This window comes from Ovis aries, chromosome 5, assembly GCF_016772045.2.
Source record: "Ovis aries strain OAR_USU_Benz2616 breed Rambouillet chromosome 5, ARS-UI_Ramb_v3.0, whole genome shotgun sequence".
In the NCBI taxonomy this organism is placed as follows: Eukaryota; Metazoa; Chordata; class Mammalia; order Artiodactyla; family Bovidae; genus Ovis; species Ovis aries.
Genome location: NC_056058.1, coordinates 108,074,232 through 108,100,420, shown reverse-complemented (window position 1 = coordinate 108,100,420; position 26,189 = coordinate 108,074,232). Strand labels below are relative to the sequence as shown.

Here is a 26,189-nt window from a genome sequence, read left to right as displayed (position 1 = left end):
AGATTAATCATGTTAACCTTGGGTTAAATAAATTCCTTTCTTGATTGTAACCCACTACACCTTCACCCTATAGGAATGCAGCTTTATTTGGAGGGTGGTGCCTGGTTTAAGAAAAAATACCCTTGGAAAAAATAAGTTTTTTGGTTATCAGAAAGAAAGGATCACAAAATGTCAGCAGGCCTCATGGCCAGAAGATGATGTAAAACCCCTAAAACCTTTTTTTATACATTTATATGAAGCACCTGATTTTGATAAAGGTCAGGACTGCTGACCCCCACATGACTCTGTATTCATCCCTATGTATAACAAAAGGTATATAAGCAAACCTGAAAAATAAAGAAATGGGATCAGTTTCAGAAAAGACTGATTCCCCCATGTTGTTCCTTCTTGCTCCCCGTTTTTCTGGCTGAATTCCCATCTGGAGTGTGGGTGCTCACCACGTCTACTGACTTGCCCCGGTTTTCAAGCCCACTCGAGAAGGAGCCCAAGGAGGGGCACCTTCCGATATTCAAGTGGCACCGGTGGCCCAACGTAGATGGTGCAAATTCCTTGTCTTGGAATTTTATTGGTATCCCACGTAAGCCAAGTTATTCAGAATCTTTTTCTCTCCTACTGTTTCCTGGCCGAATTCCCATCTGGTATGTGGGTACTCACCAAGCCTATTAATTTTGCCTGGGCTTCTAAGATCAGACCGGGGAGGCCTCAGTGCCTCCTCTCCTTTGGGAGAACGGAAAGACACCGGCGGCCTACGTAGGTGGTGATTGGTATTCCATGTAAACCAAGTTATTCAGCCTCTTTTTCTCTGCTAATTTTCTAATCCCTCTCTATCTGTAATTAAATAAGTTTTTCCTAGGACGCCGATTCCATCCCCACCTTTGAATTACCCTGGATCCACCGGGGCTGGACCCCAGCAGTCCTTGAGAACTTAACACATACAGGAAATAAAACTAGTAGTCAAAATGCCTTTAAAACATTCCTGAGAAGACATATATAGGTTTGGGATTGCTTCAGAGGTTAAAGAACCATTTGTCCCTTAAAAAGGAATAATACTCTTATCATTTGGTTGACATGCACATAAGGAAAACAAGAGCAAGTTTAATAGGTGATTTCATGCTCATTAATATCATCAAATAATGAATTGTTCCCATGTCTGTGATACACCGCATACTATAATGAGACACACCGAAGCCCTAGACAGAAGTTCTTACCCCAAGAAAACTACAAAACATGCTGCTCGTTTTCTGAAAATTCTTTCATTAACTACTCTTAGTACATCATCAGTTCAGTTCAGTTCAGTCGCTCAGTCATGTCCGACTCTTTGCAACCCCATGAACTGCAGCACACCAGGCCTCCTTGTACATCACCAACTCCCAGAGTTCACTCAGACTCACGTCCATCACGTCCGTGATGCCATGCAGCCATCTCATCCTTGGTCGTCCCCTTCTCCTCCTGCCCCCAATCCCTCCCAGCATCAGAGTCTTTTCCAATGAGTCAACTCTTCCCATGAGGTGGCCAAAGTACTGGAGCTTCAGCTTTAGCATCATTCCTTCCAAAAGAAATCCCAGGGCTGATCTCCTTCAGAATGGACTGGTTGGATCTCCTTGCAGTCCAAGGGACTCTCAAGAGTCTTCCAACACCACAGTTCAAAAGCATCAATTCTTCAGTGCTCAGCCTTCTTCACAGTCCAACTCTCACATCCATACATGACTACTGGAAAAACCATAGCCTTGACTAGACGGACCTTTGTTGACAAAATAATGTCTCTGCTTTTCAATATGCTATCTAAGTTGGTCATAACTTTCCTTCCAAGGAGTAAGCGTCTTTTAATTTCACGGCTGCAGTCACCATCTGCAGTGATTTTGGAGCCCCCCAAAATAAAGTCTGACACTGTTTCCACTGCTTTCCCATCTATTTCCCATGAAGTGATGGGACCAGATGCCATGATCTTAGTTTCCTGAACGTTGAGCTTTAAGACAGCTTTGTCACTCTCCCCTTTCACTTTCATCAAGAGGCTTTTTAGTTCCTCTTCACTTTCTGCCGTAAGGGTGGTGTCATCTGCATATCTGAGGTTATTGATATTTCTCCCAGCAATCTTGATTCCAGCTTGTGTTTCTTCCATTCCAGTGTTTCTCATGATGTAGTACATCATAGAGAACCACAAAAAGTTAAAAGGGATCTTGCTTTTTTCATGAGGACTGTAAGTACTTGGGTTTCCCAGGTGATGCTAGTGGTAAAGAAACTGCCTGACAAAGCAGGAGTCATAAGAGACACAGGTTTGATCCCGGGGTTGGGAAGATCCCCTGGAGGAGGCATGGCAACCCACCCAGTGTTCTTGCCTGGAGAATCCCATGGACAGAGGAGCCTGGTGGGCTACAGTCCATGGGGTCGAAAAGAGTTGGACAGGCCTGAGCAACTGAGCATGCGTGCACACATAAGTAACTAGAAGACACTATAGCAAAGGAAACAGTGTGCTGAGAGATCGCTTCTATTCACTTACAAGATGTAGGTGATTATCCCCACAGACCACATGTCCACCTCGGGTCCATAGGCGCAGCCTCTAAGGATTTCAGGTGCTGCAGAAAAAGTGAAAACTGTATTAGAGTTTAAATTCAGTATTCACATTTTAGTAACAAGCAATGGAGAAGAAATGAGCTCATCAACAGGAACTTCAGAACAGGTTTAGAACCAATCTTCTCTCCTCCAACCGAAGTATGAGGCTACAAATTCTTATGACAATTTTAGTGGAAAAGATTATATTCTGTGTTTGGGGTACATAAAAGTAAACTTACTAACTTTAATATTCTACATCAGAACATCATGATACTTTTCAAATCAGATAGCTGTACCTGTACTACAAAGGGAGCTTTGCACACAGAAACGAAAGAAATGAAAGTTCAGCATAGAAGAGGCAAGAGGCACAGTCAGGCCGCCTGAGGCCCGAGGTCTCCGTGAGCGTGTGTTTCTGACCGCGTGTAGGGCAGGGGCAGGGCGGACGGTGACAGGCCTGGACAGTCCACCGCTGGAGGGCGGACAAGAGCGGGCGCAGGTCTCGGCACGCAGGTCTTCGCCCCGCGGCGGCCCCCAGCGCAGACCCAGCTGTGAGACGGAGGCTGACTGGGTCCACGGCTTGCCCCCGGCCTGGAGGTGGCTTGCTGGCCCACTAATTACGCAAGAAACGGAGCAGGGAGAGCTCTGCTCTCTCTGCCGAAGCAGGGCGCAGGTCTACAGCCCAGAGCAGCCCTTTTCTCTTCTGAAGAGACGCGCTGCGGGGGTCCGCGGGGCCCCCCGGGGAGGAGGCGGAGTGCTGAGTGCTCCCCGAGGGCGGCCCGGGGTCAGGGCTCCGCACTCCTTCCCTCGGGGCGGGGGAGCGGCGAGCCGGAGCCGCGTCCACGCGGCCTGGGGATGTCAGGACTGGAGGACACGCCAAGGCGAGCCCCTAAGCTGTCCTCAGGGGACCCCGAGTTACAGAGAGGACACCGCGGCCTCCCTCTGACGTCCTCCCGCTCCGTTTTCTTCTCTCCGGATACCCTCCCTCCTGTGGAAACTGTCACAGGTGAAGGGCACGTGGAATGGGCCTGCGTCCTCACGCTCCGCGCGGCAGTTCAGCGGGACACACGCTTTCAGGATCGGGATCCGGGCTCCACGGGCATCTATTCCTAGAACAGTTTCCTTTTTAGACTTAATTAACATAATTAAGAAAAATGCGCGCTCAAAGCCAGGACCACCCTCTCAGCCAGGCTCGCGTGCATCCCCAGAGCCATCTGGACCCCACAGACCGTCTTTCTGGGGCCCAAGGGCCTCTGCACTGACCTCCCACTCGCAAACGCCTTGCTCAGCGTCGGGCAGAGGGGCCTGCGGTGAGGCTGCAGCTTTCAGAAGGGCCACCTCCGCTGGGGGCCGAAGGCGCACACATCTGGCACAGTCAGAGCCACGTACCCTCCCCAGGGCAAGTCCCACACCAGGGAAGCATCAGCAATCCCTTACTGACATTTAAACACACACATGAGATGCTGAGAGTCTCATATTTTCTGGGTCTTGGTTTTTACCTCCAGTAAATGAACTGCACTAGCTAATTTCCAGGTTTCATATGCTGTCATCCAAGTGAAGGAAGAGTTGTTGAGAGTCCAGGCAAGAAAAGAGGACGGGTGCTCCCCCTGTGCGCCTGCTTCAGGACCCCCCCTGGCGAGCCACTGAGCCTGCCGCCTGCGGGCACCCACCCCCAGCTCCGGGGTGGTCCTCACCCAGCCTGCATGAGGAGGCGCCTGCGGAGGCCAGCGGGCTGTCTTAAAGGTCCGGGGCTTCCCCTGACTTTGATCCTTGTAGCTCCCAAGTCAAGGGACCCAAAGGAAGCGAATACTATGAAACTAAGTCCTTTTTGAAACCATGTTACAGGGTTTTAGTTGGTTTTACCCGATGTGGCAATATTTGACCTCCCTTCCCATCACTGGGTGCAACCTTACTTCCCAGAGGCAATTTATTTCCTTGTAAGGCATTATGCTGCAAGATGAGTAAACTGGTGGGATGAAAAGCTAGACTTCCCACAGTGAGGTTGACTGAGACAAATGGAACATAGAATGTGTTTGTCCTCCATAATAAATTTCTCTTAAAAAGAAATTTTAAAATGGATTTATTATATTCACTATCATAATATAAAATTTGGATGAAATCAGCCTAAATACCTAGACACAACTAGATATTAATACACAGTAACCTTTAAATATTTTTGATCACTAGTTAATAGGACTGTGACTTCAGAGCCAGCAGAACACATTATTGTAATCTATGCGAACCCTTTCCAAGCGCCAAAAGCTTTTCTAGAAAAAACTTCAGTCTCTGGCACATCAGTGTTTCAAGTCTCCTACGTATCACATGTCCTGGAGGGTAATTCTACATATTTATGATTTTCTTAAGAGTCAGAAATTGACTACTTCCAATTCAGTTCAAGAAAAGGTATCAACCACTCCATCTTTTAATGCTATTCATACAGACACTCCTGGATGTCCTTAATATATTTTCTTATCTCATTATCAAAACAAACAAACAAGTAAACAAGCAAAATGCAGGGACAGGGGAATAAAAACATTCAAGGTGTACTATAGGTTTTTTTTTAACATGTATTTTAAATGATTTAGAATTTTTTTCAGAAATAGTTAATAATCATTCATTGATTTTCCTGGCTGTCTTCTAAGCAGAGTCAAGTTTTCTGCTACTTCCTAAAGTCACCATCATCCACGTCATTGCTCATTAAACACTAACTGCTACAGAACTCCCAGGACACCTGACAGTCTAATATCTAGAGACTGAAGGTGCATATAAAGATTGGGATCCATTCATTTTAGTAAATAAAATCACTGTAACAGGAAATGGTTCTAAAATAAGCAAGATTAGGTATAGCCTGTGATATATTGACTGATGCTAGGTTTTCCTTCTCCTAAAGCCCTAAGAGAAAAATAGAGGGATAATTTGGATGACTGACTGTAACTTTTTGTGGGGGGGCTCCCAAATCACTGCAGATGGTGACTGTAGCCATGAAATTAAAAGACACTTGCTCCTTGGAAGAAGAGCTATGACAAACCTAGACAGTGTATTAAAAAGCAGAGACATCACTTTGCCAACAAAGGTCTGTCTAGCCAAAGCTATGATTTTTCCAGTAGTCATGTATGGATGAGAGAGTTGGACTATAAAGAGAGCTGAGTGCCAAAGAATTGATGTTTTTGAACTGTGATGTTGGAGAAGACTCTTGCAAGTCCCTTGGACTGCAAGGAGATCCAACCAGTCCATCCTAAAGGAAATCAGTCCTGAATATCCATTGGAAGGACTGATGTTGAAGCTGAAACTCCAATCCTTTGGCCACCTGATGCGAAGAGCTCATTTGAATCCTCATTTGAAAAGACCCTGATTCTGGGAATGATTGAAGGCAGGAGGAGAAGGGGATGACAGAGGATAAGACAGTTGGATAGCATCACCAACTCAATGGACATGAGTTTGGGTAAACTCCATGAATTGGTGATGGTCACAAAGAGTCAGATGCAACTGAGCGACTGAACTGAACTGAACTGACTGAACCTTCATTTTGTTGAACCTTCATTTTGTTGGTGCCCTAGATGAGCCTGATCCCTTCCTACCTACGGAGTTAAAACCACAGAGAGGTATTCTTTATTGGAAGGCTTTTTCAAACTGTTAACTGTTTTTGAGAAAGCTCAATCCAAGGGAGACCAGGCAAAGGAAATCAACAGGTTTTCTTCACTCACTCATTCAACTGATGATGAACTGCATTTGTTAAGCACATGCCGTGTGACAAGTGCTGTGGGTAGTGCTGGGGAATGACGGGGCATCACAGAGAACAAGTCTCCACTACCACAGAAAAAAAAAAACACACGAAGAAACATAGAGTGCTTGGAGGGAGTGTCTATAACAGAGGGGTGGGTGACCTGGTCAGAAAGATCAAGAAAGGTATTCAGAGAAAGTGAAATTTAAACAGATGTGAAGGATCTAGAGAAACCATTCAATATCACAGTGATCCAAGTCTATGCACCAACTAGTAACGGTGAAGAAGCTGACGTCGAACAGTTCTATGAAGACCTGCAAGACCTTTTAGAACTAACACCCAAAAAAGATGTCCTTCTCATTATAGGGGACTGGAATGCAAAAGTAGGAAGTCAAGAAACACCTGGAGTAACGGGCAAATTTGGCCTTGGAATGCAGAATGAAGCAAAGACTAATAGAGTTTTGCCAAGAAAATGCACTGGTCATAGCAAAAACCCTCTTCCAACAACACAGGACATCACCAGATGTCAACACCAAAATCAGATTGATTATATTCTTTGCAGCCAAAGATGGAGAAGCTCTATACAGTCAAAGAAAACAAGACCAGGAGCTGACTGTGGCTCAGATCATGAACTCCTTATTACCAAATTCAGACTGAAACTGAAGAAAGCAGGGAAAACCACTAGACCATTCAGGTATGACCTAAATCAAATCCCTTATGATTATACAGTGGAAGTGAGAAATAGATTTAAGGGCCTAGGTCTGATAGATAAGAGTACCTGATGAACTGTGGAATGAGGTTCGTGACAATTTACAGGAGACAGGGATCAAGATCATCCCCATGGAAAAGAAATGCAAAAAAGCAAAATGGCTGTCTGGGGAAGCCTTACAAATAGCTGTGAAAAGAAGAGAAGAGAAAAGCCAAGGAGAAACGGAAAGATATAAGCATCTGAATGCAGAGTTCCAAAGAATAGCAAGAAGAGATAAGAAAGCCTTCTTCAGCAATCAATGCAAAGAAATAGAGGAAAACAACAGAATGGGAAAGACTAGAGATCTCTTCAAGAAAATTAGAGATACCAAGGGAACATTTCATGCAAAGATGGGCTCGATAAAGGACAGAAATGGTATGGACCTAACAGAGGCAGAAGATATTAAGAAGAGATGGCAAGAATACACAGAAGAACTGTACAAAAAAGATCTTCACGACCCGGATAATGATGATGGTGTGATCACTCATCTAGAGCCAGACATCCTGGAATGTGAAGTCAAGTGGGCCTTAGGAAGGATCACTACGAACAAAGCTAGTGGAGCTGATGGAATTCCAGTAGAGCTATTTCAAATCCTGGAAGATGATGCTGTGAAAGTGCTGCACTCAATATGCCAGCACATTTGGAAAACTCAGCAGTGTCCACAGGACTGGAAAAGGTCCGTTTTCATTCCAATCCCAAAGAAAGGCAATGCCAAAGAATGCTCAAACTACTGCACAATTGCACTCATCTCACACGCTAGCAAAGTAATGCTCAAAATTCTCCAAGCCAGGCCTCAGCAATATGTGAACCGTGAAATCCTTTATGTTCAAGCTGGTTTTAGAAAAGGAAGAGGAACCAGAGATCAAATTGCCAACATCCGCTGGATCATGGAAAAGCAAGAGAGTTCCAGAAAAACATCTATTTCTGCTTTATTGACTATGCCAAAGCCTTTGACTCTGTGGATCACAATAAACTGTGGGAAATTCTGAAAGAGATGGGAATACAGACCACCTGACCTGCCTCTTGAGAAATCTGTATGCAGGTCAGGAAGCAACAGTTAGAACTGGACATGGAACAACAGACTTGTTCCAAATAGGAAAAGGAGTACGTCAAGGTTGTATATTGTCACCCTGCTTGTTTAACTTCTATGCAGAGTACATCATGAGAAACACTGGGCTGGGAGAAGCACAGGCTGGAATCAAGATTGCCGGGAGAAATATCAATCACCTCAGATATGCGGATGACACCACCCTGATGGCAAAAAGAGAAGAGGAGCTAAAAAGCCTCTTGATGAAAGTGAAAGAGGAGAGTGAAAAAGTTGGCTTAAAGCTCAACATTCAGAAAACGAAGATCATGGCATCTGGTCCCATCACTTCGTGGCAAATAGATGGGGAAACAGTGTCAGACTTTATTTTTTTGGGCTCCAAAATCACTGCAGATGGTGACTGCAGCCATGAAATTAAAAGACACTTACTTCTTGGAAGAAAAGTTATGACCAACCTAGATAGCATATTCAAAAGCAGAGACATTACTTTGCCAACAAAGTCCGTCTAGTCAAGGCTATGGTTTTTCCAGTAGTCATGTATGGATGTTAGAGTTGGACTATGAAGAAGGCTGAGCGCTGAAGAATTGGTGCTTTTGAACTGTGTTGGAGAAGACTCTTGAGAGTCCCTTGGACTGCAAGGAGATCCAACCAGTCCATTCTGAAGGAGATCAGCCCTGGGATTTCTTCAGAAGGAATGATGCTAACTCCAGTGCTTTGGCCACCTCATGGGAAGAGTTGACTCATTGGAAAAGACTCTGATGCTGGGAGGGATTGGGGGCAGGAGGAGAAGGGGACGACCGAGGATGAGATGTCTGGATGGCATCACTGACTCAATGGACGTGAGTCTGAGTGAACTGCGGGAGTTGGTGATGGACAGGGAGGCCTGGCGTGCTGCGATTCATGGGGTCACAAAGAGTTGGACACGACTGAGTGACTGAACTGAACTGAACTGAACCAGGCAAAGGGAGAGAGGTAGTGGCTGAGGAAATACTGAAGAGGGCTCCCTGATGAAAGCAAAGGCGATGAGACTGCGCGGCAGGGAGGAGCTGGGACTTGGGAAGGGAGGGGTCAGCCCCAGGGTGCCCGCAGGCAGGTTAGGGCCACTATGGGCTCCACTGCATCAGAGCTTTGTTGTTGTTGCTCATTTGTGTTTGAATTCTCTCCTACATTTTCCTTTCAACCATTCTCCTTGCATGTACAGGAAATACAGCCGGAGGTCTCTAATAGCTATGAATGGAGTATGATACATGGACATTCTTAATCACCATGTTGCACACCTGAGACTAATGCGATGCTGTCCATCAGTTATACTGCAGTTAAAAAACAGAAAAGATTTATTTTCACCTTAAAGCCCGAACCTGACTTAATAGAAGTACAGTGGACAGACAGACACAGTGGGGCTCGCGGTGCAGAGGCTGATCTTGAATTCAGAGACTCCTGGGCCGTAGAAACCCACGGCACCCTCAGCACCTAGAAACTCCTCTAAGCACCGCCCCAGGGCATCGAGCAGGAGGAGGGAAAGGGTTTATCTGCCAGAAGCCGGAGAGCCTGTTCGGACCTTCTCTGCTCCTTCCCGCTTCCCAGCTTGGCCAGGAGGACCCCCGAGGAGGTGCCTCCAAGGCGCCTCCTATAGGCTCACAGAGCTTACCAGCTCCTATGGTGCCCACGGCAGGCTTTTCTGAGCATCAGAACCGTGTGTGGTTCTCTGTTACGGGGTCTCATATTTGGCAAGAATCAGGAACAACCTTTTCAACTTTGTCAAGGACAGTGTTTGCTTTGACAGTAGAGAAGACAGGTAATGTGTGAGCGCAGTATGCTGAATGCTGTGACAAAGGTATGGACCGGATCAGACTGCAAGACAGCCGAAAGGCTTCTGGGGTTGGGGGCGGGGGGATTGCCTCTGGCTGGGAGCAGCCGTGCCCATTTACTGCAGTGAACCTCAGAACACTGTCACTTCTATACACGCCTTGCTGCGGAAGGCTGAGAACAAGCGAGGGGGCGTTCGGAGCCTCGGACACTCGAGCTATTTACCACTTGGCAGTGTAGAGCAAGAAAAAAGGTCTGAAGGATGTTTTGAGACATAAGCGATAGGCTCTTTATGTTCTAATGCATCCTTTCTATTTTCCTTGGCTCTTTTACACTTCAAACATCAGTCAATACAACTCTCACTGTTCTTCATTTCAGCTGTTGAAGAAGTCTTCCTTGCCACACGAATCATATGACATTTCTTTTTGTATAAATCTTATAAATGGGTGAAGAAAGAGCCTGTTTATTTTTCTCACTTCACTTTTTTGCTTTTTAAATGATACCCTGAAGAGAAAATCAAATATCCTAGAACACCTAGTGCTTTCAGAAGCAGACAAAAGAAACACGACTTATCTTCATCACCCTGTGAAACTTTCATTTCTATGAAAGTCACTTTTCTATGCTTCCCTTGAGTTCTCCCATCCTGGAGTAATCACTATTGGTTCCAAATCTTGACCATACCAAATCTCCTGGCCACTTTAGAGCTGTGATGGGTGCTGGCTGAGGGACAGCAAAGGAGTGCCAACTATTGGAAAGCCATCTTTCCATTTTTGTGGGAAAAGGCAGAGTATAAATAAATACACCATAGAATTAATTATCTCATCCTAATAGTAACATGATATAAGAATCTCTTTTTTATATGACGATGCAGATATCAAGTGATGGATTTAGCATTCAAACTGTCTCATGTGCTACGTTGGCAAATATTGTGCTTTTCTCTAAAGGAACTATACACCTCACTGATAATTATCAGCAATAATTCTTTTTGAAACGTTTACTGTTTATTTTATGATTACCCTTTCTGTAGCAAACACTCTAAAATGGAACATCCTGTGGCTGTTGAGGGCCCGAATGGTGCATTTTAAGCGCGTCCCTACCCACACGCGTCACTCAGCTCTCTGACCCCTTTCCTCCCATTGCTCCGCCCTCACATAGGCAATTATAGAGCCGAATCCTCACAGCAGGCGATTCGTGGGCGCGGCTGGCTTTTTCTGGAAGTGGTCTCTCACAATTATAAGGAAGAGGGCACAGAGAATGATTTGCGATACTGAGACCAAGAAGTTACGGATTTCCAGTACATTAGAAGACTGTCTGTAAGGCGGACACAGAGACCAGACCCACGGACGCAGAGAGGGGAGGGAGATGGTGGGATGAAAGGAGACAGGAGCGCGGGAACATACACACCGCCAGGTAAACAGAGCCGGAGGGGCCCTGCTGCCCACGTGCCTCGGCGAGAACCCGGGGGTGGGTGGGGACCCTGCACACCCACGGCCCATGCACGCTGATGCGCGGCAGAAACCAAAGCAACACTGTAATGCAACTGTCCTCCAACTACAATGTATTTTTAAAAGACTGTCTCTAAACTAAAGGGAGCAGGAGAAGTGAGGGGTGACGTTGGAGACAATCTCTTTAGACTCCATTTTATCAGCCATCTCAGGTTAAAATATACTTGGTTAAGTGCTCGTTTCGCAACTTAGTTGACAAACACAGGATGCATACAGGGATTCTGCGGGAATACCACTTAATACCGTACGGGTGATGAGGACGTGTGCAGGGCTCTCGCTTTATCCCTGTCAAGGCGTTGACCCTGCGGGACGCGTAGGCGGGTCTGGGACCATCTCCCACGCGAGGGAGGTGGCTGCTTGTATGAGCGCCTGAGCTGCTGACAGCTCTAGGTGCTGGAACATGGTTTTGTGCACTGAGCTCCAGACCGGTGTCTTACACAGCTATTCATTCCTAGCTCTGCACTGTGGAGTGTCTGCTGTTCGACCATTTGAATGGTAACGCGGTCTCTTCTCCTCTCTGGCCTCCTGAAGGCGATGCTGCCTGGGCGTCAGTGGGATCACTTCCTTTTCTGCTCAGGAGATGCTGGACAGTCTCGTGACTTTAAGTAGCATCTACACACTGGTACCAGCAGCCACGCCCTGGCTTCTGAACCTCAGACACATCCGCTGGGATGTCTCACAGCACCCCACGGCCAGCAGCCCCGCGCCTGCTGCTCGGAAGGTGTTCTGCCCCAGGGAGGGCGGCTGTGTCCTCCCGCGCGGTTCTCCAGCCTCAGGCCCCCTGTCCCCTGCAGTTACACGCCCGCCAGCCGCCTGCTCGCAGGCCGGCATGCTCTTCCTCGGGGCTGGTGCGCTCAGTCCCTGCCCCTGTAATGTTCTTTCCCAGGTGTCTATACCACGGGCTCTCTCCCTGCCCTCCTCCAAGGTTGTGATCTCCTCTCCCGTGAAGCCTTCACAGTTTACCCTGTTTAAACATTAACTCAGGCTCCCAGCAATTCCTGTCCTCTTCCCCAACTCTAGGTTCTTCCACAGAAATTCTCTTTTTATATAGTTTACACATGTATTCTGTTTATTGTTTGTCTTCTCCCACTAAAGTTTACCTTCCTTAAATAATTTTTTCACTGCTGTGTCTCAAGCACCTAGAACAGTGCCCAGTGCATAATAAGAACTTAGTAAAAATTAAATGAAAAAAGACTAAAGTTCCACAGAACACCCTTTCTTTAGGTCTGTATCAGAAAATACAAAGGCCCTGAGAGACTCATTCTCCTCTAAGTTTAAAACTTCCCAAACACCTCTGAGCCCCTGTGCTCTGCAAGGTCAACACCAAGGTCAGCAACACCCCTGCTCACCACTCCTGGCTCGTCACCAGTTTCACTCGCCCTTTCCCGGGCATCTCTTCGTCTGGACTGGACACTGCAAGCCTGCCTGGGACAGTCCGCGCTGGCTCGGGGAAAGGAGACGGGATGTGCAGGAAGGGGCGATGGGTCCGGGCCAGCCTGCCAGGCATTCTTACCTCCCTCAAGCCTTTCCTGCCCCGATCTCACTGCCCACAAGCCCGGGGGACCATCTGGCACACAGCAGCCAGTCAGGGAGACTTCCAGGCAGTGCAGGTGACATTGTACTACATACTTATTTCTTACAGTATTTTTTATTTTTTTTAAAGTTCATTGAAAAAGAAAGTCATCATTGTGGGTATTTAATTAGTTCTCAGGTGATATAATTCCCTACATGATTAGACTACCAAGGTAACTGGATACTCTAATTATTTCACCTTAGCTATTTAGTCTTCTAGAAATGAACAAAGACATGAAACTATTTTGAAAGTTTGGAAGATGGTGGAGGAATAGGATGGGGAGACCACTTTTTCCCCCACAAATTCATCAAAAGAACATTTGAATGCCGAGTAAATTCCACAAAACAACTTCTGAATGCCGGCAGAGAACATCAGGCAGCCAGAAAAGCAGCCAATTGTCTTCAAAAGGAGGTAGGAAAAAATATAAAAGATAAAAAGAGAGGCAAAAGAGGTAGGGACAGAGCTCCGTCTCAGGAAGGGAGTCTTAAAAAAGAAAGAAGTTTCCAAACACCAGGAAACACTCTCACTGCTGAGTCTGTGGCGAGCCTTGGAAGCACAGAGGGCAACACAGCAGGGAGGAAAAATAAATAAATAGTTAAAACCCACAGATTATGAGCCCAACGGTTATTCCTCCAGTTGAGAAGCAGCGCAGATGCCTGCATCTGCCACTAGCAAGCTGGGGCTGGGCAGGGAGGGACGGGCTACATTGCTTAGAGTAAGGACTGGGCCTGAATGCCCCAAGGGCAAGCTGAGGGAACTAACTTGGGCTAGCAAACCAGACTGTGGGATAGCTACCACACAAAAAGCCCTAACCTAAGACACCACCAGGACCGTGCACAGAACAAAGGACTGAGCAGAGCTAGCTGGCTGCAGGCCAGCCTATCCCCCTCAGGTGACAGGCAGGCAAGGGCAGCCAGAGCCAGAAGGGGGCAATCGCAGCCCCATAGAGGCATTATCTACCAAACTGCAAGCAGGCTTTGTTGCTAACCAAGACTTCTTGGGATTCTGGACAGTCAGCATCCACTTGAGAAGGTGTGCTGGTTGTACACCCAGAAAACAGAGTGGCAGGGACGGGAGAGGCGATAAGTCGCAGCAACTGCATTTGCCAAACACCTGGTCACCTGAGCTGCTCGGACCTGGGAAGAGCACAAAACACAGGCCCAACTGAGTCTGCACCTCTGAGGACTACCCGAGTACCTTAACCTGAGCGGCTTAGACCTGGGAAGTGCATACAACCCAGGGCTGGCCTCAGACAGTTCCCGGGACAGCAACCTAGAGCCTAAGCAGTGTAGACAGGGAAAGCACCCACACCGTGAGTGGGGACAAACCCAGTGTGGCGGAGACAGTGTGAGCACACGCCAGTGGTGTTTGTTTGCAGTGTCCCCTCCCTCCCCACAGCACGGCTGAACAAGTGAGCCTAAACAAGTGTCCGCCACCGCCCCCTCGGGTCAGGGTGGAAATTAGACACTGAAGAGACCAGCAACCAGAAGAAGCTAAAACAGAGGGAATTGCCTTGGAAGTGACAGGTGCAATAGATTGAAACCCTGTGGTTAGAACGACTATACAGGAAGGGGCCTATAGCTCTCGAGAAGTGTAAGCCGGACCAAGGAACTATCTGAAAATGAACTGACACCACACTGCCCGCAACAACAAAAGAGAAAGTCCTAGATATATTTTTACTATTTTTACAATCATTCTTTAATTTTTTTATTTTTAAGTCCTCTATTACTCCTTTAATTTTCATTTTATAACCTACTATATTACTTTGCAAAAAAAAGAAAGAGACCCTATTTTTAAAAGCAAACTTCATATATATATATATAAAATAATTTTTGTGACTTTTTTCTTTAATATTGTATTTTTGAAAATCCAAACTCTACTCTAGATTTTTAATCTTTGCTTTTTGGTATTTGTTATCAATTTTGTATCTTTAAGAACCCAATCTTCAGTACCCAGTTTTACTTGGGAGCGAGATTACTGGCTTGACTGCTCTCTCCCCCTTTGGACTCTCCTTTTTCACCACCAGGTCGCCTCTATCTCCTCCCTCCCCCTTCTCTTCTCTACCCAACTCTGTGAATCTCTTTGTGTGTTCTGGACAGTGGAGAACACTTAGGGAACTGATTACTGGCTGGATCTGTCTCTCTCCTTTTGATTTCCCCTTTATCCTCCTGGCCACCTCTGTCTCCTTCCTCCCTCTTCTCTTCTCTGTATAACTCAGTAAATATCTCTGAGCGGTCCAGACTGTGGAGCGCCCATAGGGAAGTGATTACAGGCTAGCTTGCTCTCTCCTCTTTTTAGTCCACCTCATCTCATTTGGGTCACCTCTAACTACCCCCTCCCTCTTCTCTACTCCATGTAACTCTGTGAACCTCTCCGGGTGTCCTTCACTGTGGAGAAACTTTTCATCTTTAACCTAAACGTTTTATCAATGGTGCTGTATAGATGGAGAAGTCTTGAGGCTACTGTAAAAATAAGACTGAAAACCAGAAGCAGGCAGCTTAAGTCCAAATCCTGAGAACACCAGAGAACTCCTGACTCCAGGGAACATTAATCGACAGGAGCTCATCAAACGCCTCCATATCTACACTGAAACTAAGAACCAGCCAAGGGCCAACAAGTTCCAGAGCAAGACATACCACACAAATTCTCCGGAAACACAGGAACATAGCCCTGAGCTTCAATATACAGGCTGCCCAAAGTCACTCCAAACCCATTGACATCTCATAACTCATTACTGGACACTTCATTGCACTACAGAGAGAAGAAATCCAGCTCCACCCACCAGAACTCTCACACAAGCTTCCCTAACCAGGAAACCTTGACAAGCCACCCGTACAACCCTACCCACAGTGAGGAAATGCCACAATAAAGAGAAATCCACAAACTGTCAGAATACGGAAAGACCACCCCAAACACAACAATATAAACAATATGAAGAGACAGAGGAATACCCAGCAGGTAAAGGAACAGGATAAACTCCCACCAAATAAAACAAAAAAGGAAGAGATAGAGAATCTACCTGATAAAGAATTCTGAATAATGATAGCGAAAATGATCCAAAATCTTGAAATCAAAATGGAATCACAGATAAATAGCCTGGAGACAAGGATTGAGAAGATGCAAGAAATGTTTAACAAGGACCTGGAAGAAATAAAAAAGAGTCAATATATAATGAATAATGCAATCAATGAGATCAAAAACACTCTGGAGGGAACCAACAGTAGAATAACGGAGACAGAAGATAGGATAAGTGAAGTAGGAGATAGAATGGTAGAAATACATGAAACAGAGAAGAAAAAAGAAAAATGAATTAAAAGAAATAAGGACAATCTCAGAGACCTCCGGGACAATGTTAGATGCCCCAACATTCGAATCAGAGTCCCAGAAGAAGAAGACAAAAAGAAAGACCATGAGAAAATACTTGAGGAGATAATAGTTGAAAACTTCCCTAAAATGGGGAAGGAAATAATCAACAGAGTCCAAGAAACCCAGAGGGTCCCAAACAGGATAAACCCAAGGTGAAATACCCCAAGACACATATTAATGAAATTGACAAAGATCAAACACAAAGAACAAATATTAAAAGCAGCAAGGGAAAAACAACAAATAACACACAAGGGGATTCCCATAAGGATAACAGCTGATCTTTCAATAGAAACTCTTCAGGCCAGGAAGGAATGGCAGGACATATTTAAAGTGACGAAGAAAATAACCTACAGCCCAGATTACTGTACCCAGCAAGGATCTCATTCAAATACGAAGGAGAAATGAAAAGCTTTACAGACAAGCAAAAGCTGACAGAATTCAGCACCACCAAACCAGCTCTCCAACAAATACTAAAGGATCTTTTCTAGACAGGAAACACAAAAAGTTCGAGTGTATAAACTCGAACCCCAAACAATAAAGTAAATGGCAAAGGGATCATTCAGTTCAGTTCAGTCGCTCAGTTGTGTCCGACTCTGCAATCCCATGAATCGCAGCACACCAGGCCCCCATGTCCATCACCAACTCCCGCAGTTCACTCAGATTCACGTCCATCGAGTCAGTGATGCCATCCAGCCATCTCATCCTCTGTCGTCCCCTTCTCCTCCTGCCCCCAATCCCTCCCAACATCAAAGTCTTTTCCAATGAGTCAACTCTTCACATGAGGTGGCCAAAGTAATAATTACCTTAAATGTAAATGGGTTGAATGCCCTAACCAAAAGACAAAGACTGGCTGAATGGATATAAAAAACAAGACCCCTATATATGTTATCTACCAGAGACCCACCTCAAAACAAGGGACACATACAGACTGAAAGTGAAGAGCTGGAAATAAATATTCCACACAAATAGAGACCAAAAGAAAGCAGGAGTAGCAATACTCATATCAGATTAAAAAGTCTTTAAAACAAAGGCTGTGAAAGAGACAAAGAAGGACACTACATAATGATCAAAGGATCAATCCAAGAAGAAGATATAACAATTATAAATATATATGCACCCAACATAGGAGCACTGCAATATGTAAGACAAATGCTAACAAGTATGAAATGGGAAATTAACAATAACACAATAATAGTGGGAGACTTTAATACCCCACTCACACCTATGGATAGATCAACTAAACAGAAAATTAACAGGGAAACACAAACTTTAAATGATACAATAGACCAGTTAGACCTAATTGATATCTATAGGACATCCCACCCCAAAACAATGAATTTCACCTTTTTCTCAAGTGCACATGGAACCTTCTCCAGGATAGATCTCATCCTGGGTCATAAATCTAGCCTTGGTAAATTAAAAAAAAACAATTGGAATCATTCCAAGCATCTTTTCTGACCACAATGCAGTAAGATTAGATCTCAATTATAGGAGAAGAACTATTAAAAATTCCAACATATGGAGGCTGAACAACACACTGCTGAAAACCAACATATCACAGAAGAAATCAAAAAAGCAGTCAAAATATGCATAGAAATGAATGAAATTGAAACCACAACCAACCAAAACCTGTGGGACACTGTAAAAGCAGTGCTAAGGGGAAAGTTCATAGCAATACAGGCATACCTCAAGAAACAAGAAAAAAGTCAAATAAATAACCTAACTCTACACCTAAAGGAAGAAATGAAGAACCCCAGGGTAAGTAGAAGGAAAGAAATCTTAAAACTTAGGGCAGAAATAAATGCAAAAGAAACAAAAGAGACCATAGCAAAAATCAACAAAGCCAAAAGCTGCTTCTTTGAAAGGATAAATAAAATTGACAAGCCATTAGCCAGACTCATCAAGAAACAAAGGGAGAAAAATCAAATCAACAAAATCAGAAATGAAAATGGAGAGATCACAACAGACAACATAGGATCATAAGAGACTACTATCAGAAATTCTATGCCAATAAAATGGACAACTTGGAAGAAGTGGACAAATTCTTAGAAAAGTATAACTTTCCTAAACTGAACCAGGAAGAAATAGAAAATCTTAACAGACCCATCACAAGCACAAAAAGTGAAACTGTAATCAGAAATCTTCCAGCAAACAAAAGCCCAGGTCCAGAGGGCTTCACAGCTGAATTCTACCCAAAATTTAGAGAAGAGCTAATACCTATCCTAGTCAAACTCTTCCAGAAAATTGCAGAGGAAGGTAAACTTCCAAACTCATTCTATGAGGCCACCATCACCCTAATACCAAAACCTGATAAAGATGCCACAAGATAAGAAAACTACAGGCCAATATCACTGATGAACATAGATCCAAAAATCTTTAACAAAATTCCAGCAATCAGAATCCAACAACACATTAAAAAGATCATACATTATGGCACAGTGGGCTTTATCCCAGGGATGCAAGGATTCTTCAATATCTGCAAATCAATCAATGTAATACACCACATTAACAAATTGAAAAATAAAAGCCATATGATTATCTCAATAGATGCAGAGAAAGCCTTTGACAAAATTCAACATCTGTTTATGATAAAAACTCTCCAGAAAGCAGGAATAGAAGGAACATACCTCAACATAATAAAAGCTATATACGACAAACCCACAGCAAACACTATCCTCAATGGTGAAAAATTGAAAGCATTTCCCCTAAAGTCAGGGACAAGACAAGGGTACCCACTTTCACCACTGCTATTCAACATAGTTTTGGAAGTTTTGGACACAGCAATCAGAGCAGAAAAAGAAATAAAAGGAATCCAGATGGGAAAACAAGAAAATTCTCCCTGTTTGCAGATGACATGATCCTCTACATAGAAAACCCTAAAGACTCCACCAGAAAATTACTAGAGCTAATCAATGAATATAGTAAAGTTGCAGGATATAAAATCAACACACAGAAATCCCTTGCATTCCTATACACTAATAAGGAGAAAATAGAAAGAGAAATTAAGGAAACAATTCCATTCACCATTGCAATGAAAAGAATGAAATAATTAGGAATATATATACCTAAAGAAACAGATCATGGCATCTGGTTCCATCACTTCATGGGAAATAGATGGGGAAACAGTGGGAAAAGTGTCAGACTTTATTTTTGGGGGGCTCCAAAATCACTGCAGATGGTGACTGCAGCCATGAAATTAAAAGACGCTTACTCCTTGGAAGAAAAGTTATGACCAAACTAGAGAGCATATTCAAAAGCAGAGACATTACTTTGCCAACAAAGGTCCATCTAGTCAATGCTACGGTTTTTCCAGTAGTCATGTATGGATATGAGAGTTGGACTGTGAAGAGGCTGAGTGCCAAAGAATTGATGCTTTTGAACTGTGGTGTTGGAGAAGACTCCTGAGAGTTCCTTGGACTGCAAGGAGATCCAACCAGTCCATTCTGAAGGAGATCAACCCTGGGATTTCTTTGGAAGGAATGATGCTAAAGCTGAAACTCCAGTACTTTGGCCATCTCATGCGAAGAGTGACTCATTGGAAAAGACTCTGATGCTGGGAGGGATTGGGGGCAGGACAAGAAGGGGATGACAGAGGATGAGATGGCTGGATGGCATCACTGACTTAATGGATGTGAGTCTGAGTGAACTCCGGGAGTTGGTGATGAACAAGGAGGCCTGGCATGCTGTGGTTCATGGGGTTACAAGGAGTCGGACATAACTGAGCGACTGAACTGAAAGAAACAAAAGACCTATATATATAAAACTATAAAACATGGTGAAAGAAATCAAAGAGGACACTAATAGATGGAGAAATATACCGTGTTCATGGATTGGAAGAATCAATATAGTGAAAATGAGTATACTACCCCAAAGCAATCTACAGATTCAATGCAATCCCTATGAAGCTACCAATGGTATTTTTCACAGAGCTAGAACAAATAATTTCTCAATTTGTATGGAAATACAAAAACCTCGAATAGACAAAGCAATCTTCAGAAAGAAGAATGGAACTGGAGGAATCAACCTGCCTGACTTCAGGCTCTACTACAAAGCCACAGTCATCAAGACAGTATGGTACTGGCACAAAGACAGAAACATCGATCAGTGGAACAGAACAGAAAGCCCAGAGATAAATCCACACACCTATGGACACCTTATCTTCGACGAAGGAGGCAAGAATATACAATGGATTAAAGACAATCTCTTTAACAAGTAGTGCTGGGAAAACTGGTCAACCACTTGTAAAAGAATGAAACTAGAACAGTTTCTAACACCATACACAAAAATAAACTCAAAATGCATTAAAGATCTAAACCTAAGACCAGAAACTATACAACTCCTAGAGGAGAACATAGGCAAAACACTCTCCGACATAAATCACAGCAGGATCCTCTTTGACCTACCTCCCAGACTACTGGAGATAAAAGCAAAAATAAACAAATGGGACCTAATTAAAATTAAGAGCTTCTGCCCAACAAAGGAAACTATAAGCAAGGTGAAAAGACAGCCTTCAGAATGGGAGAAAATAATAGCAAATGAAGCAACTGACAAAGAATTAATCTCAAAAATATACAAGCAACTCCTGCAGCTCAATTCCAGAAAAACAAATGACCCAATCAAAAAATGGCCCAAAGAACTAAATAGACATGTCTCCAAAGAAGACATACAGATGGCTAACAAACACATGAAAAGATGCTCAACATCACTCATTATCAGTGAAATGCAAATCAAAACCACAATGAGGTATCATTTCACGCCAGTCAGAAGGGCTGCTATCCAAAAGTCTACAAGCAATAAATGCTGGAGAGGGTGTGGAGAAAAGGGAACCCTCTTACACTGTTGGTGGGAATGCAAACTAGTACAGCCACTATGGAGAACAGTGTGGAGATTTCTTAAAAAACTGGAAACAGAACTGTCATACGACCCAGCAATCCCACTGCTGGGCTTATACACCGAGGAAATAAAAATTCAAAGAGACACGTGTACCCCAATGTTCATCGCAGCACTGTTTATGCCACGACATGGAAGCAACCTAGATGTCCATCAGCAGACAAATGGATAAGAAAGCTGTGGTAGATATACACAATGGAGTATTACTCAGCCATTAAAATGAATACATTTGAATCCATTCTAATGAGGTGGATGAAACTGGAACCTATTATACAGAGAGAAGTAAGCCAGAAAGAAAAACACCAATACAGTATACTAATGCATATATATGGAATTTAGAAAGATGGCAATGATAACAATGTATTCAAGACAGCAAAAAAGACACAGATGTATAGAACAGTGTTTTGGACTCTGGAAGAGGGCAAGGGTGGGATGATTTGGGAGAATGGCTTTGAAACATGAATAATATCATATGTGACACGAATCACCAGGCCAGGTTCAACGCATGATACAGGATGCTCAGGGCTGGTGCACTGGGATGACCCAGAGGGATGGTATGGGGAGGGAGGTGGGACGGGGGTTCAGGATGGGGAACACGTGTACACCCGTAGCAGATTCATGTTGATGTATGGCAAAACCAATACAATATTGCAAAGCAATTAGCCTCCAATTAAAATATATAAATTTATATTAAATAAATAAACAAAATGAGTAAGACAAAGGGAAAAAAAGAGAAAGTCTGTAGTTTAGACTATTAGATTCACATCTTTTACTCATTTAAATTTCCAGTATTTTCTATGGCAATGTGTCTGCATGTAGACAGACCTCTCTTCTGACTGTAGACTGCTGAGAAAAGTCTAATTCTGGTGCAGTGAATGGAATCAGTTATTTCTTTAGAATACGTCAATGTGGTAACGAAGTAGGATTTTCCCTAGAATAATTAGACCTGGAAAATGCCAAGAGGAAATAAATTCTTAATAGCTTCTGGACCCTGAATATATTACCATATGTGAAATAGATCACCAGTCCAAGCGCAATGCATGAAACAGGGCATTCAAAGCCAGTGCACTGGGATGACCCAGAGGGACGGGGGAGGGGAGGGAGGTGGGAGGGGGCTCAGGATAGGGGACACATGTACACCCGTGGCTGATTCATGTCAGTGTATGGCAAAAACCACCACAATATTGTAAAGTAATTAGCCTCCAATTAAAATGAATAATTTTAAAAAGGAAAGATTATGAAACAAAATAAATGTTTAAAACTAAAGCAGATACTAATTATGCCTTCAAAAAGTAATTAGTATAAAATTATTAAATCATGTTTATTTTTATTGTGCAGCAGAGAAGAAAATATAGCAACATTTACTGTTCTCTAAAGCACTCAGTTTTATTCCAGTTTGATTTTTGCTATTTTCTGAAAAACAAAACAAAAACATCAACAACAAAAGAAGTTCAGCTTAAAAAAACCTCAAATAAAATTCTTTATACAATCTCAAAACAAAAAGAATGTGGATAAATACATAAGTAGGAATATAAAATATGAAGACATATAATTCAGTAAGCCTATGAATAAATTAGATAACTGATATTAGACAGAAACATTCTTTTATATAACCACTTCCATACTGGTTTCTTTTCTACTCTAACAGCTTATATTTCTTGTCTATGATGGGCATGGGTACGTTTCAGGTACATTCAGTCGCTCAGTTGTGTCCAACTTTTTGCGACCCCATGGACCACAGCAGGGCAGGCCTCCCTGTCCATCACCAATTCCTGGAGTTTACTCAAACTCATATCCATTGAGTCGGTGATGCCATCCAGCCATCTTATCCTCTGTCGTCCCCTTCTCCTCCGCCTTCAATCTTTCCCAGCATCAGGGTCTTTTCAAATGCGTCAGTTCGTCACATCAGGTGGCCAGAGTATTAGAGTTTCAGCTTCAACATCAGTCCTTCCAATGAACATTCAGGACTGATTCCTTTAGGATGGACTGGTTGGATCTCCTTGCAGTCCAGGGGACTCACAAGAGTCTTATCCAACACCACAGTTCAAAAGCATCGATTCTTTGGCACTCAGCTTTCTTTATACTCCAACTCTCACATCCATACATGACTACTGAAAAAACCATAGCTTGGACTAGATGGACGGACCTTTGTCAGCAAAGTAATGTCTCTGCTTTTTAATATGCTGTCTAGGTTAGTCATAGCTTTTCTTCCAAGAAGCAAGCATCTTTTAATTTCAGAGCTATAGTCACCATCTGCAGAACACCCACAAACTTCAAGCTTTAAATATCTGAACCAGTTAAGATATTCTGGAAGTAGTATTGCATAGTTACATTGTAACACATTTATCAGGAGCCATGCCCAATGGATATTTTTTTCTTGAGACCTATTTCTATTCCTAACAAGATTTTGAGAATTTCTTCAACGTTGAATACTTCATGGAGTATTTCAGAGTATTAGTCATTGATTCCATTTATCTGAATCACAAATTTTAGTTTTCTGGCCTGGAGTTCTGTTTCAACTGGGCACATTTCCCAGGAAATAATGAGTATTTGCTTAAACACACAGTATCTGTGATCTTTTTTCCTTTGAGATTCTTTTATAGGAGAACCCTCTGTTATTAATAGCCTGGGCAAAAGTTCTGTAAGTGAGACTGATTACAAATGACACATGGTATAACATAAATACCCACACTCTCCAAAGATGTAATTGAAAAATCCTTCAAGAAATCAGACAGAATGTTCAGTTCAGTTCAGTCGCTCAGTCGTGTCTGACTCTTTGGGACCCCATGAATTGCAGCATGCCAGGCCTCCCTGTCCATCAACAACTCCTGCAGTTCACTCAGATTCATGTCCATCGAGTCAGCGATGCCATCCAGCCATCTCATCCTCGGTCGTCCCCTTCTCCTCCTGCCCCCAATCCCTCCCAGCATCAGAGTCTTTTCCAATGAATCAACTCTTCGCATGAGATGGCCAAAGTACTGGAGTTTCAGCTTCAGCATCATTCCTTCCAAAGAAATCCCAGGGCTGACCTCCTTCAGAATGGACTGGTTGGATCTCCTTGCAGTCCAAGGGACTCTCAAGAGTCTTCTCCAACACCACAGTTCAAAAGCATCAATTCTTTGGTGCTCAGCCTTCTTCACAGTCCAACTCTCACATCCATACATGACTACTGGAAAAACCATAGCTTTGACTAGACGGACCTTAGTCGGCAAAGTAATGTATCTGCTTTTGAATATGCTCTCTAGGTTGGTCATAACTTTTCTTCCAAGGAGTAAGCGTCTTTTAATTTCATGGCTGCAGTCACCATCTGCAGTGACTTTACATAAGAATAATTCACATAGGACACAATCGTCCTTACATCAAGCCAGAAGCGAACTCAGTCTGCCTTCTCTGTCACCGTCCAAGTTAAATGCGAAGTCTCTGTGTAAAGTCATGCTTTTCATAGCATGACTGTGATTTCTGCCAGTCTTGCACTTGAATCTCATTTTCAGCTCTTTCTATAAATGGACAGTTCCCTCCTCACCCAAATATTCTCAGAAGGCTACCTGGAAAACTGATACGATGATGACTTTCTTTTTGCAATGAACTTTAAAAAAATACAAAACACCAGTACTTGTATGTGGTGTGGGGAGAAAGGGCTGGAATTGAGGGTGATCCTCGAAGAGGGCTTCAGCCTTACCCATAAAAGGTCTCATTGTTTGTGAGACAGATGAATAGACATATTATCACGTTAAGTTGAAACAGTTCACATCCCTGCACCTTCTCTCTGCTCTAGGCTGCCTGCTGCCCATGCCCCGGTGTTGCTGGGGCCTTAGAGTCCTGCTCCCACTGCCCCCTCTTGGGGTTAATATGCTATTGTATTTCCTTTGGATCAAGAGACTGTATGAAAATACATGTCTGTTTATATATACTATGAACCCTGTCTTTTAAATTAAGTACATCAAACTTTCCTGTTTTTTATTTCTAAGCCTGCCTTGGCCTCTACAATTCCAGTGTGAGTCTAGCACTTCAGAGCCAGAAAGCACATTTCTTTCCTCTCTGACCCCCTCCTGCTGCCCAGTCCTAGCTGCTTCCTTCTGTTGTGCAGTTCAGCAAACCACGCCTTCCTGGGGAGCCTCTGCCTCCATTGCAGTGGATGGATTATCTCGATCTCGTTCAACCACTCAGCTCCCTCTACCCCGATACCCAGCCTCAAGGGTGATGTAGATATCTGCCGGGAAAAAACAGATGGAAAACAAGCCTCTCTTATGAGACAGAATCGCCTTAAGAGCATTGTCTCATAAGAAGGCAAAGCAAGAGTTGGAAATAGTATCTTTATAATTTTACGCTAAAAAATAAATGACTGGATCGATGGAAAGAGCACCTACAGTACCTTTCTAATTTGTCTTCTTCGATCTCTCTTCTCTCTCAGATCCATGTCATAATGTCATTATCAAGACATTGATAAAACAGACTTGATTTTAAAATATAATTGCTCTGATGAGGAACCTTTGTTGGGTCAATATTATCTACCAAGGCGAGTCTCGATCCCTTAGCCTAGGGCGCAGATTATTCTAAAATCCGGTGCATGCTACTTTTGCAAGTCCCTCCGCATTCCCGGAACAGAAGACTCATGCTGTAGTCGTGCAAAATGACCGAGCAGCAAACAGCCGCCACTCCCCTGCCTTCTCTGTCCCTGTGCTTGCTGACAAAGGCCTGTGGCCGCCTCTCCACTCGCTGAACTCCTACTAACTCTCCAGTGTTCCTCCTCTGTAAAGGCCCACCTAAGAAGGATTAACTACTCCCTCCCCTCTGCATCCTTGAGCCTTAGGCTCACATAAGTATGTAATTTATCACAACAAATTCTGATTTATCCTGTACAGGTCTTTCTTTTTTTATAGCCTATGAGATCCTTGAAGGGCAAGATCATACTGTGTTAACTCATAATCTCGGTGACTAACATGGAGTCTATGAACACATTTAATGTTCATTTTACCAGTGAATGAATC

The 26,189-nt window shown here is 43.7% G+C and overlaps 1 protein-coding gene across 2 annotated transcripts in view; it reads right to left on the bottom strand.

The window, feature by feature from the left end:
* CAMK4 (calcium/calmodulin dependent protein kinase IV) overlaps positions 1-26,189 on the bottom strand; it is a 274,481-nt gene that overhangs the window by 16,792 nt on the left and 231,500 nt on the right. For both annotated transcript variants that reach the window (XM_027970560.3, XM_060416621.1), the window contains one exon: positions 2,498-2,573. In XM_027970560.3, the coding sequence (XP_027826361.1) occupies positions 2,498-2,573 (76 nt within the window). The remainder of the gene's footprint in view (positions 1-2,497; positions 2,574-26,189) is intronic.